The following is a 14,294-nucleotide window of genomic DNA, read 5'->3' on the forward strand; positions in this document are numbered from 1 at the left end:
ATACTTTAACAAACAAGTTTTACTTGCAGACACCCTTTTTGTCGGGGCTTTAACCCTACAACACTGGGGCTGTTACTGGCAACAGCAACATAACACGCGCTCTTTGAACTACTGGAAATCTTCAATTGTTCACGCAAAGAATTTGATTCTGACGCAGAGCAAAGCAGCTTGCAACATTGCGTTAAATGCAAAGTCGCTTTCCTCTGGATCAAAACCAGCTGGTTTGTGTTAAATGCATAAACACTTTACTGTAAAGTGTTGCATATCAGCGCAAAGCTGCTTTTCTCAGCTTCAGAACCTGATTGGTTCATACATTGAGTATTTGGTTCAAGATTTTTGATGGCTTAAAGAACACCAACAGTGGAGCTAAAGCTGCAGCGTTAAAGGGATGAAGAGCAGAGATTAGATCTGGAGACAGAAGAATCAGGAACACACAAAGCCACTGGTGTTCATGAATGTCTAGCTGTTTCAATTGCGTTCCAATGATGTCCCCCTCCAACAAAGACCCTACTCATAAAAAACTCACCTCCGGCTGTCAGAACTGCTGCTGCAAGCTGGAACCTGTTAGGCATGTAAACAGATGACAGCAAGAAAAAGAAAAAACACCCGATAAGGTTTTATTTTTAGTCACTGAATGTCTCATTTAATCATAAGAAATCTTTTTGTGCAGCAGTGAAAGGGTTGACTGCGAGTTCCTCACAGGAGTTGGATCTGGTTTTGCTCATGCTGAATCAACCTCCTTTGTTCTCGGCTCATAGATTCCAGGATGTTGTTGAAGGTTCGGATGGCCTGCAATAAGAGGAAAGCCCACTTCTATCAGCAGAATTAGGCAGAACCTGGAACTAATGAATGTTGACAACCAGAGAGCAGCAATCGGAAAACAAATGTTGGGTTATTATTTGTTGTGTTACCTCCAGTCTCAACGGGAAGTGAACTTCTGGCTCCAGAGCCAGATGAGCCAGCTGAAGAAGAATCACAGACAGCTGACTCACTGTAAAACAGCCAAGGGTGAGACACTGCATAAATGAAGATAAGGCAGGACCAAAAAACAGCTTAGACACCAACCTGGAAGAGATGCCTGACCCAGGAGCTGGAACAGAAAGCAAACACTCAGAAGCATCAGCAGTATTTTGTGATTCATTCTTCAGCTTTTGACCTTTGACTGAAATCCAAGTAACCAAAAAAACACAAAGACAAATGACAGCAGAACATTCCCAACAGTCAGGTGGAGGAAGCTGGAGCTGTATCAGGAGGCTACAGGGATGAGAGCAGCAGCAATGGAGGACATGAGAACTACAAATGCTGACACTTCACAGCTGGATCGAAGGCTGAGACCATTTCTTTTTGCACTCAAGATAAAATGTTCGATTTCTAGAAATTAAGGTCATCATTTATAAAAACATTCAAAGCATTGGGACACAATGAAAAGTGATAATGCAAATAACACTGAGGTTGAGGACTCATCAAACAGGTCAGACTGGAATTCAGGGAAAATTCTTCAGCATTTCCTTCATCGTCTACATCGTTCTGCCTCCGGGTGAAATCACCACAGCGTTTCTAAATCATGTTAGCGATGTGCTGACTGACATCGTCATGCTAGGCGCTCGCACACACCACCTACATGTGTGGACACACAAACACACATATATACACAAATGAGCATCCACAAACACACATGAGTGAAATCTACAGATTTCTTCTTTAGTAGTATTCTTCCAGTGATCACATCTAACCATGTTGCTTAACTAAATGGAATGAAGTCTGACCTGTAAACTCCTCCCTCTGGTTTCTACTCCAGAGCTCAGGAAAACATTTCCTCTTAGTCCGTCACTGTTCCAACAAACGACTGCAAGCACTGAGCAGAGATTTCGCCCGCACAAATGGCTCAGTTTCAGCTCGACGAAAGCAAGTTCACCTGCTCCATCTGTCTAGATTTGCTAAAGGAGCCAGTGACCATCCCATGTGGACACAGTTACTGCATGAGCTGCATCGAAAGCCACTGGAATGTAGAAGACTTTAAGACAATTTACAGTTGTCCCGAGTGCCGACATACCTTTCAACCAAGACCAGCCCTGAGGAAGAACACGGTGTTGGCAGGTCTAGTCGAAGACCTGAAGAGGACTGGAGGTCAAGAAGCTCCTCATTCTGATCGCTCAGCAGGACCAGGAGATGTGGCCTGTGATTTCTGCACCGGTAGGAAACTAAAAGCCATCAAGTCCTGTTTGCAGTGTCTGGTCTCTTACTGTGAGCTCCACCTGCAGCCTCACTATGAATCCCTAACCTTCCAGAAGCATAAGCTTGTGGAAGCCTCTCCAAACATTCAGGAGAACATCTGCTCTCTTCACAACAGCACAAAGGAGATCTTCTGTCGCAGCGATGAAGAACTCATCTGTTATCATTGCTCAGTGGAAAACCATCAAGGTCACAATACCACCTCAGCTGTAATGGAAAGGACCAGCAAGCAGGAAGAGCTCAGGCTTAACCGGAAACTCATCCAGGAGAGCATCCAGAACAGAGAAGCGGAGATAAAGCTGCTTAAAATTGAGGTGGAAGCTATCAACACCTCTGCTGACGGAGCAGATAGAGACAGTCAGAAGGCTTTCAATCACTTCCTTCAACTTTTGAAAATAAGAATCTCTGAAGTTCAGCAGACCATCAGATCCAGCCAACAAACTGAGGTGAGTCGAGCTGAAAAGGTTCAGAAAAAGCTCCAGCAGGAGATAACTGATTTGAGAAAGAAAGACCTAGAAATGGAGAAGCTTTTAAACACCGAGGACAATAACCAGTTTCTGCTGAATTTCCCTTTACTGTCCTCAATCAACACCTCCACAGACCTCCCCAACATCAAGAGCCGTCCCCTGACGTACTTTGAGAAGCTAACGGCTGCTGTGTTTGAGGTAACACAGAAGTTCCATGATGTCCTGAAGCAAGAGTGGACCAAAATCTCACAGTCTGAAGTGGATGTTTTACTAGCACATGAGAATGAGGATGCCTTAAATTCAATGCTAGCTTGTCATTTAGCACCCAATATATCTTTAGCAAATTCCTCTGTTTGCCTGACCCCAGATGAACCCAAAACCTTACCACCACCAGCTTACTCTTTACAGGGGTCTGAACCCAAAAGGGGATCCATCACTTCATGGCCCAGTCCAGCTCACTCATCAAATGATGACCTTAAGATATCACCAGCGACTCCAATTACCCAATCACAAAATGGGTTCTCTGGCTCTTGGGCTCAACTTTACCTGTTCGGACAGGAATCTGTGACCTCATGCTCAGATCTTCCTCGCATGTCACCGGAGTCTGCTGCTCCCCTTCCCTTGGCTTCAATTGACCTGTATACAAAGAAACCCATGGATTCAGAGTGTTCTACAGCTTCCTCTTACTCAAAGAAACATAGTACTTCCCCATCAGCTCAACCATCATCAAAATCTCCAGATGACCGTCTACCATTTGCAATCAACCCGCCACGCAAAGAGACTTTGCCTTTACACGCTACTCCAGTTTACCTATCACCACATGAGCCAAAAACAACAACAGACTTCCTACAATATTCCTGCCAAATCACACTGGATCCAAACACTATGAACAAATCTTTGACACTTTCTGGGGAGAACAGAAGAGTAACTCGTGAGAAGAAAAAGCAGAGGCTCTTTAACCATGCAGAGAGGTTTGCAGATCAGTTCCAGGTTCTAAGCCGAGAGAGTCTTACTGGCCGCTGTTACTGGGAGGTGGAGTGGAAGGGGATGGTTTCAGTGGCCGTTTCATATAACAACATCAACAGAAAAGGACAAGGAAGTGGGTTTGGAGAGAACGACAAGTCTTGGGCTTTATACTGTCACAATAACAAATTCATACACAACAGCATGTACACTGTCCTGACAAGCTCTCCATCATCCAGAGTGGGAGTGTACCTGGATTACAAGGCAGGAATTCTGTGTTTTTACAGTGTCGCTGAAACCAGAACACTACTCCATAGAGTTGAAACCAAATTTGCACATCCACTTCATGCTGGACTTTGTGTCAGTTCTGGAACTGTTGAGATACTTCAACTACGGTAGACTAGTTTCTAAAAAGAAAAACAAGCATTTCATGAAAAAATATCAAAAATAAACCCCTCACCCTAATTCACCAAATCAGGAATGAAGCTCGAGCTCAACAGGATCCTAACCACTGGAGTGGGACATCTGACTCCTGAAAGTCTTTTGAGCTTCATAGGTTGTACCGCTGAACCTCCATGAACTAGACTTGACTTTTCCTTCCCATCTACATTTGCTTGATTACGTCTTGTTGGAAAGACTGTTTCCTCTCAATGAGACACCAAAGCTACCCACTACAAATACTTGATGGAAACTGCAAAAATGTTCTGTCAAGACTCTTTCTACAGCTTCTGCCTCAAGTACAAAGTGAATCTCGTCTCTCAAATGAACAACAACCAGATCAAGTCCCCCCACTCCCCTCCACCAAAACTGGTTTAAATGGGCAATTCATCATTCGATCAACTACCATTGACTGATAGCTTTCTGTCATCATCATTGGCTTGGAAGCAGTTATACATATATACCAGATTGGCTTTATTGTATTGTATTTTAAAGTCATGTTCTCCTGTTGGTTAAATCTGATCGCTGAGACAAGCTTTGTGGAAAAACAGGTGGAGGAGTTACTAAAGTCCAAAGGAATTTCTCTGGACACTAACATTGTGGAGATCTGCAGACAGCTCCCCAGGAGAAGAGACAAACCAGCAATCCTCTTAAACTTTGTTAATCAGTAACACAAAGCAGCTTTTTTGAAGCAAGGAAGAAATCTGAAGGTAACCAACGTTTCCATGAATGAGAACTCACTAAAAAGGAATACCGACATCGCCAGAAGAGCACGTTATTTGAAAAAACTGGAGAAAACTTAAGGAACCTGGGTAAAAGACTGCAAAATGTATGCCAAACTTTGTGGCTCCCTGAGCAGTCCAAGGTTATTATCAAAAGCATGGACTTGGAAAAATATCTACCCTGGTCTAAACAAGAGATAAGTGAAGATGCTGGTCTTACGAGGTGAGAAGACGAGGAAACGAAAAACACTTTTTTTAACAGTCACCTGCAACCAAACGACTTACAGAGATCTGAATGGTGAGCAAACCGACCTTCAAATATTCAGTGATAATGCCAACAACGTTCAAGACATCGACCCTGATCAATTCTTTTCCACTGTTAATATAGACTGCAAATATTACAGCATTGATTAAAACTATTAACCCAGAAGGAAAGCTGTCAATCATTCATAGTATACCAACTTTGAAAACATCAAGGCCTATGTATAGAATATGGAACATTCCTTTAATATTATAACCATCTGAAACTTGGTTCAGACGCGACAAGGACGCTGACTTTGAATTGGAAAACTATGAACTTAACTATGTGAACAGAGTAAACAAAAAAGGTGGAGGAGTCGCAATATATGTGAAAAAAATACAAAGTTTACAGTAATTGATAAATTGTCTGTCGCAGTGGATGGAATACTGGAATGTCTTACAATTGAAATATGTAACAATTCAGGGAAAAATTTCATTATAAGCTGTGTTTATAGGTCGCCAGGGTCAAGCTTAGAAGTGTTCAGTGACTGGATGGAAAAGATGTTTACCTCTCTAAATTACAAAATATTATACATCTGTGGAAATTTTAATATGGATCTGATCAACCCCAGCAAACATAAAGCCACCGACGACTTTATCAGCAGAATGTATGGAATGAGTTTATATCCAACCATAACAAGACCCAGCAGAATCACTACTCAAAGTGCTACTCTTATTGATAATATTTTTACAAATAATATTGAATACACTCATATGAGTGGACTAATGATATGTGACATAACTGATCATTCACCAGTTTTTGTACTATTTGACATCAATGTAAAGACAAAGAAAATTATTAAAGAACTAGTCTATAAAAGGTTAGGAAATGAAAAAACTATAAATTCTCTAAATAATGACTAATACAGACAAAACTGGAACTCTGTGTACAGAGAGAAAGATTTCGATATTGCTTAGGAAATTTGTTGTTTTTTTAGAAATATTTAGCTCACTTTACAATAAGAACTGTCCAATTTATAAATTCAAGAACAAATTTGCCAAATGCCCTTGGTTAACCACTAGTCTACAAAATGCTTGTAAAAAGAAAAATAACCTCTATAAATACAGAGGACAAGAGAAAGTGAACAAAGATACAAGTCATATAAAAATAAACTAACTAAAATAACACGTTACAGTAAAAAAGTGTACTTCAATAATCTACTGAATGAAAATAAATACAACGTAAAGCGAGTTTGGGAATTATTAAATAACATCATTAAAAATGGGACAAAAAAGCGAACTTATCCAGATTACTTTACAGATGAGAAGGGTCAAAGCTATGACATCAATGTAGCAGCAAACGGTCTCAATAACTATTTTGTAAACGTGGGTCCAGAGTTGGCAGCAGAAATTCCAAAATGCAAAACCATCAAAGACAATAATCCACCATGGAAATGATCCCAAACTCAATATTTATCTCTGATGTGAACAAAAACGAGCTGATGTCAATGTAAATAAATTGAAGAGCAAAAACTCAAAAGATTGTGAGGATATGGGTATGAAGGTGGTGAAAAAGGTCATTTATAGTTTATCTAAGCCTCTGACATACATATGTAACTTATCATTACAAACTGGGAGATTCCCAAACCAAATGAAAATAGCCAAAGTGATTCCCATCTATAAGAGTGGAGACAAACACCAATTTACAAACTATAGACTGTTTGTCTTCTTCCACAATTCTCAAAAATTTTAGAAAAAATATTCAATGATAAATGGGTTTTATTTATTGATAAATATAACATTATAAATGAAAACCAATATGATTTTAGAGAAAATAGATCTACCTGATTGGCTATCATTGATGCTGTGGAGGAAATCCCAAATGCTCTGGACAAAAAGAAATATGCAGCTGGAATTTTCATTGACATAAAAAAGCATTTGATTCTCAATCATTACATCCTACTTGACAAACTGGAAGTGTATGGGATAAGAGGAATAGCGCTAACTTGGGTCAAAAGCTATGGTAACTTCAACGATGAAACCAAATAATATAAATAATGTGTTATTTGAAAGTGTTACAGAAATCAAATTCTTTGGGGTTTTTATCGATGAGAAACAAATTTGGAAGCCTCACATCAGACACATACAAACTAAAGTCTCCAAAAGTATTTCAATAGTAAATAAATCTAAACATATATATGAATGCAACAGTAGATATTTATTATAGTGCTCCTTAATATTACCATATTTCACCTTCTTTATAGAAATTTGGGGGAATAATTAAAAGAGCTCACTACATCCTCTCTTCTTACTTAAAAAGAGGCGTCAGAAATGTACATAAAGCCCATATCTTGATCATACAAACAATTCATTTTATCAATCCAGACTTTTCAAACTGTATGACTTTGTGGATTTTTACACCAACAACTTCTATCCAGAGCCAGTGGGAAATCGTTACCATTCAATATCCAAAAACAGTTCTTACAAAATGAAGGAGGAAGAAACTGAGGGGATGTAGGAACGTCAAGATCAAACTGATAAGAACCACAAAGAAAAGTTTCTGTGTGTCGGTGTGTGGCACTAAACTGGAACGGGTTCAGTAATGAGCTCAGATAATGTTAAATATCCAAATATTAAAGAATATGAATAAAGAAACTCTGATTTCAGGATATAAAGAAAGAGTTTAAGGATTTTGAATAAAATCCAAACACATGTGTGGACTTGATGGTGGTGAAATAATCAAAGATCTTTTAATTACAACCAATGAGTATTTCATTGTAATGTGCAATAATGATTAGTGAAATATTTGAATTACATTTGATTTTCTTTACTTGATCTGCAATGTGTAGCAATAAATCGGGGTTTAATGTGATCGCGTGTTCTAATGGTAATCAGGGATTATAACATATCGGTTATCTAAAGTGTGATTATTAATGTTTACTGAAAAGATGTAAGAATTCTTTAGGATAATCAATAAGCACTCGATGTTACTTGATAACTGGATCTGCAATGTGTAGCAATGATGTTTGGATTTAATGAAATGCTAATATGATTATAAGCAGTGAGTTTTACATATCTGTCATATGATGTATGATTCATGTAACTGTTTACCGTAATGATGGATGAAGATTTTCTGAAGATAATCAATCATTAATAGGCACTGGAATTTGTAACTTGAAAGAATCTTTCGGATCAAAACTCAACTTGACTTTAGTTAATGATCACTAAGTTAGTTTAAACAAATGTGATTTAAGTATCTTTGTTGATATTTAACAATGCATTTCATCATTTCTGTAAAGAACTTGATAAATCTGTAATTGTTTTTTTGTTTGTATTAACTAGAATTAATAATCAAATCAAATATCAACTTGTTGTGCCAATGTTCCAACATCTGTGCCGATTGAGGTCTAGAGGTTAAGTAGGGACTGGACAGTTCTTTTAATACAGGCAAAAGAAAAAAAAAACCTTTCAATGTCCATAATTTTACTTAAATCCTAAACTTTGATCTCTTTTATTCCCAGCTGTCAAACACATGGAATGGTTTGCACATGTGAACACGACAAATGTCTTGAACATCTCACCTGCAGCAAGGGCCATACTTGTCCATGTGACTTACCTGCTCAATGTAAAATGATCTGGAAGATGTGATTTTTGCTTTCACAATAATAAATCATAATGATAAATCACTTGCTTGTTCTTGTTTGATTGTTGTAGAACTCTGACACTTGATTATTTGTCATTGGATAAACACATGATGTATGATAGTTATGATGATGCAAGTGATAACCATGATGTTAAATAATAATAAACATGATTATCAATATAAGAGTGATGGTGACAGCTGGATTGCTGTGGGTGATCCGTCTTGCTTGAACCCAGAGTTTCTGAACAAACCCATATCCACCCAGATGGACCACGGCTGATCAGAATCTGGAGGTGACCCTCAATAGTTTTCTAAAAAATAGCTCTTTAGAGAACCACCACTTCTCCATGCCAGAACACCAATGGTTTGTTTTAATCCTATTGCAGTCTCCCGTCTGAACTTTCAGATTACTTGAGCCCCTTTCATTCATTTCTTCATTCTCTAATCAGTTTTTCCCTTTTGGGGTCACCTATCCCGGCCACTCGTGGGCGAAGGCCGTACAGCATTTTTAAATACTTGGATTGTTTTTCTTAAAGAAAATAAACAGGATTATTTTGCTCCAGTCATTCGCTGGCATCATCAGGTTTCAGCAGTGGCAGTTTTTCCTATAGGCAACGTGGGCGGCTGCCCAGGGCGCAATCTTGTAGAAAAAGAAAAAAAACATTGCCAGTTTTTTTTTTTTCCCTCTTGCAGAAAAAAAATATAGACAAGAGTTTGCATCAAAGTGAATTAGTTTCCATGATCTCTTTCATCTTAACTCTGGGTGTTTGACAAACGTTAAAGTCTATTCGAGGTTGTGGAAAATCGACAAAGATCAAAGGAAACATCAGCGTCCACTTTAGAAATAAGAAAAAAACTCCAAGGACAAAGGAATGCAGGCGGTGTCCAAAATTAACACTTAAGGCAGCAAATACAACCAAATTTACTGTTGCAGGAGTACAATTTGGAGCAACATTTGGATAATGAAGGTAATGAAGGCTTAATTAGACTAGTCTTGTTAATTATCCTATTGGTGGATTTCATCTAAGCTTCTCTGCCATTCTCGTATTCAGTCAATGCTTTAGATCAAATCAAACTTTATTTATACAGCACTTTTGCAACTCAGGTCACTCAAAGTGTTTTGCATAAGTATATAATCAAATTTAAAAATAAACAAATGTTTAGTTTAAAATCTACACAATGTCAACCTCATGGAGGCTCTTTGTAGACCTGAACCTCATGGAGGCTCTTTGTAGACCTGAACCTCATGGAGGCTCATTGTAGACCTAAACCTCATGGAGGCTCTTTGTAGACCTGAACCTCACGGAGGCTCTTTGTAGACCTGAACCTCATGGAGGCTCTTTGTAGACCTGAACCTCACGGAGGCTCTTTGTAGACCTGAACCTCACGGAGGCTCTTTGTAGACCTGAACCTCACGGAGGCTCTTTGTAGACCTGAACCTCATGGAGGCTCTTTGTAGACCTGAACCTCATGGAGGCTCTTTGTAGACCTGAACCTCACGGAGGCTCTTTGTAGACCTGAACCTCACGGAGGCTCTTTGTAGACCTGAACCTCACGGAGGCTCTTTGTAGACCTGAACCTCACGGAGGCTCTTTGTAGACCTGAACCTCACGGAGGCTCTTTGTAGACCTGAACCTCATGGAGGCTCTTTGTAGACCTGAACCTCATGGAGGCTCTTTGTAGACCTGAACCTCATGGAGGCTCTTTGTAGACCTGAACCTCACGGAGGCTCTTTGTAGACCTGAACCTCATGGAGGCTCTTTGTAGACCTGAACCTCACGGAGGCTCTTTGTAGACCTGAACCTCACGGAGGCTCTTTGTAGACCTGAACCTCATGGAGGCTCTTTGTAGACCTGAACCTCACGGAGGCTCTTTGTAGACCTGAACCTCATGGAGGCTCTTTGTAGACCTGAACCTCACGGAGGCTCTTGGTTCAATGAGGCTCTCCATCATCAGACACATTCATGCTGTAAAGGCAGAGAGGTGCTTACCAGAAAGAAGTCAAAGAACTCTTCTACAAGGTTCATCAGAGAGGCAGAGCCTCTGTGGAGGTCAGAGGTCAGCAGCTCTTGAACTGTTTGAAACCACTGCACCACCTGCAGAAAAAAAAGTGAGTGAACATGAAGAAAAGACACTAGAAGAAACAAAGGTTTGGCCAAACTGAGCAAGGTAGCTCGGTTGGTAAGGTGAGAGGCTACCACACAGGAAACCAGGGTTTGATTCCCGGAGGGGAATAAACAATGGTACTGGGGCAATTACCATATCAATGGCGAACAATTAACATCACCAAGTGAGGGCTCTTGGGCAAGACCTTTTACGCGGTTCAGCTGCAGCTCACCACTCCCCCAGGTGTTGGGTCAAATGCAGAGAACAAATTTCCCATTGTAGGATAAATACAGTATAATAAAACAAAATAAAAAATAATAATTGGATTATTTCTGTAAGGAACAGATTACAGGGGAAAAGAATCATTCTGGAGCTGAGATGAGTCTGGTGCGACATCTCCTGGATCTTCAGGAGATCTGGGGAAAGCACTTGGACAAAAAATGAACACAAACCTGCTACTGATCAAAAGGTTAAGAGTGTCAGAGTGAAACCTGCCGCTTCAGAAATAAAGACGTTAGCCTATGCCAAACAACCAGGTGACACGCACGTGACATCAGTCTAACCAGTCAAATCACTAAACAAGTTAATCGAATCAAACTTTATTTATGAAGCACTTTCATGTAAAACATAACACAAAGTGCTTAACACCAGAACAAAACAAGCACAACAATATGAAAATTAAAATAAAGCCCCCATCCCCACCCCACATAGAACCCCAAATTCCATTCATGCCTCCACCCCTTAAATGATGGAGATAAACATTTTGGATAGAGGGACCCATTTAACGTTGATCTTTTTACTGTGCATGGAGTGCATAAAGCTTTAACCCTTCTGCTATTCATTCATTCCTTCATGAATGAAGTGAAGATCACAAATCATTGAAGAAAAAAGGTCCAGCGCACTGTCTAGTGGGTCTAGATGACCCAACTCCCAATGTCAAAGTGCCTGGGATAGCACAAGGGTTAAATGTCCAGCCAAACATTTAACTTTCAAGTCTGGGACCAGTTGAAAGAGTTCCTTTACTCTAATAATATTTTCTCTAAATTTCAGTAAGGTTTAAGAAAGAAAAAATAAATAACAGAACAAGCACCGCTATGAGGGTGATAAATGAAATCATTGTGGCACAAAACTGTACTGTGCATCACTCTTTTTTAGCTTTTGACACCGCTGACCCTTATTGACCCACATTATTCAGCCTTGGATTGTCAGAGCACGCAGTTGCATGAATAACAGGACCCAATGCAATAAATATGAAGCTCTCTGTTCTAAAATTGTTACTGTCCAAAAGGGGGTTGCCACAGGGCTCAGTTTGATTTGGGTCAAATTATGCTAATCTGCATTTTTATGCTGATGACACAGTTATTTACTGTTATGGGTCATCTCTTGCTCAGGTGATTGAAACCTTGCAGAAAGTTTTTGTTGCTGTCCAGCATTCAGTTATTCTGTTAAAATTAGTTCTCAGTGCTGACAAGACTAAACTAATGTTTTCCAAATCAAAGAAGGTCCCTGAAAAAAATACCAATGGTTTCCACCTTGGATGGAAATGTCAGAGGTGGTTCACAAATACAAATACCTTGGTGTCTGGATTGACGACTCCCTCACCTTTAAACCTCACAGAAGAAAACTTGTAAAAAAAAAATAACCTAAAACTTAAACTTGGCTTTTTCCTCCGTAATAAGTTGTGTTTTTCTTTTGAAGTAAAAAAGCGTCTTGTCACTGCAACTTTTTGTGCTGGATTATGGTGATATTCTGTATATGAATGCCTCGTCTTCATGTCTCCAAACGTTGAACCATGCACCATGCTTCCCTGAGGTTCATTACCAACAGTAGATCCATGACGCATCATTGTGACCTGTATACAAGAGCACAAAGGCCTTGCACTTCACTTTGTTTTATATTTTTTATGTGCTATTTTACCTATATTATGACTGATTTTATATTCATGTTTCTCTTTGCTTATCACTTGTACCATTTTATTTTTCTTATGTTTTTTTTTTTTACTAAATTGATATTGGTGTACATGCAACTGACTGCAGGAGGGGGTGGGGGATTGGGTTTTGAATTTATTTGTATTATGTTTTAAAACTGAAAACTTAAATTTATAAAACAAAAAATATAAAAAGATTACAATGGCCTTCTCTGGCCACTAGGAGGCAGAACATTGGTACACTTTTATTTAAAAGGCCTTGCTTGGATCACTCCCTCCCTACATTTGCTCCTTAATCACAAGAAGTGTGGAATCTTACTCCTTAAGATTTAAAGACCAGCTGTTGCTTTCTGTTCCATTTGCTGCACAGAGCTGGAAAAAAGCCTTTGTCCAGTCTGCTCCTATTACTTAGAATATTCTGCAGAAAGACGGGGAACTAACTGAACTGGTATCTTTAAAAAATTTTAAGAACAATCTCAAAGCTTTAGAGACTGAAACAATAATAATGAGCAACTGCTTTTCATGAAGTATGTGGTTTGATGACGTTTGTTTATGTGTATCTTTGTGTTGAAATATGCTGCCTCTTGGCCAGGACTCCCTTGGATAAGAGGTTTTTCATCTCAACAGGATTTCCTGGTTAAATAGAAGGTTTAAAAATATATATAAATAAATAAAAATGATCACCTTCCCGGTCAGTCCGCTGTCAAGAAGCTCCAGTAGTTCATCTGTGTTACCTGACAGAATGTCAAAAGACTTTAACACAAGCAGAACTCTGCCAAAATGGCACTGACCCAAATCCTAAAACAAAGATCAGGGTGTGAACATCAAAATCAGCAAATCACCAACAACTTTTTTCAGCATCCCTTAGAGCATCACCAAACTCGTTACCTCGGCAACCAGCTGATCCATCCTGACCAGTGTGGTTCTGCTGAGACCCTCGGAGCGGAGTATCAGCACCAGACGAGCCAGGTCTGCATGTGCCAGACAGTTTTCCACCTGCACCTCCAACTGAGAGGCAAACACAGGTCAACATGCAGAAACACACACCTACACAAACACAGAAATAATACATCTACAGGCATCTGTGCACACGTGTCTTCTAACTAATCAGTTCATATGTTGAAAGGTATCTGCCATTTTTCTGTAATGTTAACAAAAGCAGCTTCTGTCCTTCCTACTTTTGTTGATTCATAATAAATAAACTTTGCAGTAAAAGTACACCAACCAAAGATAGTGTAGGACCTGAGCTGTGAAACAAGGACGTGCTAACGGAATTATGACCTGAAGGCCCTTTTTTCATCAGAACCAAAATGTTGAGTTTGGGAACAACAGCAGCTCAGCCACCAAGTGGTAGACCACATAAACTGATGGAGAGGGGTCAGAGGGTTATGAAGAACAAAGAGGTCAACGACTTTCTGCAGTCAGTGGCTACAGAGCTCCAAACATCATGTGACCTTCAGATCAGCCCAGGTACACCACGCAGAGAGCTTCATAGAACGGGTTTCCATGGCCGGCTGATAATTTGTGTTTGGAACGTGGGCGTGGGGTGGGGTGGG

The 14,294-nt window shown here is 39.7% G+C and overlaps 2 protein-coding genes across 2 annotated transcripts in view; one reads left to right on the forward strand and one right to left on the reverse strand.

Moving 5' to 3' along the window:
* Positions 1 to 14,294, reverse strand: part of LOC101161871 (synaptonemal complex protein 2-like) — a 51,493-nt gene that overhangs the window by 26,036 nt on the left and 11,163 nt on the right. Inside the window, exons 2-8 of the mRNA XM_023950328.1 lie at positions 13,627 to 13,746; positions 13,423 to 13,536; positions 10,697 to 10,801; positions 1,066 to 1,090; positions 912 to 991; positions 701 to 789; positions 527 to 561 (exon numbers count right to left, since the gene is read on the reverse strand). Of these exons, the coding sequence (XP_023806096.1) occupies positions 527 to 561; positions 701 to 789; positions 912 to 991; positions 1,066 to 1,090; positions 10,697 to 10,801; positions 13,423 to 13,536; positions 13,627 to 13,746 (568 nt within the window). The remainder of the gene's footprint in view (positions 1 to 526; positions 562 to 700; positions 790 to 911; positions 992 to 1,065; positions 1,091 to 10,696; positions 10,802 to 13,422; positions 13,537 to 13,626; positions 13,747 to 14,294) is intronic.
* Positions 1,828 to 5,638, forward strand: LOC105353825 (tripartite motif-containing protein 16-like). The gene has a single exon (XM_020702073.2). It carries the CDS (start codon positions 1,881 to 1,883, stop codon positions 4,059 to 4,061), a length of 2,181 nt encoding a protein of 726 aa, XP_020557732.1. The 5' UTR covers positions 1,828 to 1,880; the 3' UTR covers positions 4,062 to 5,638.

The sequence above is a fragment of the Oryzias latipes genome, chromosome 20 (genome assembly GCF_002234675.1).
Source record: "Oryzias latipes chromosome 20, ASM223467v1".
NCBI classification, from domain to species: Eukaryota; Metazoa; Chordata; class Actinopteri; order Beloniformes; family Adrianichthyidae; genus Oryzias; species Oryzias latipes.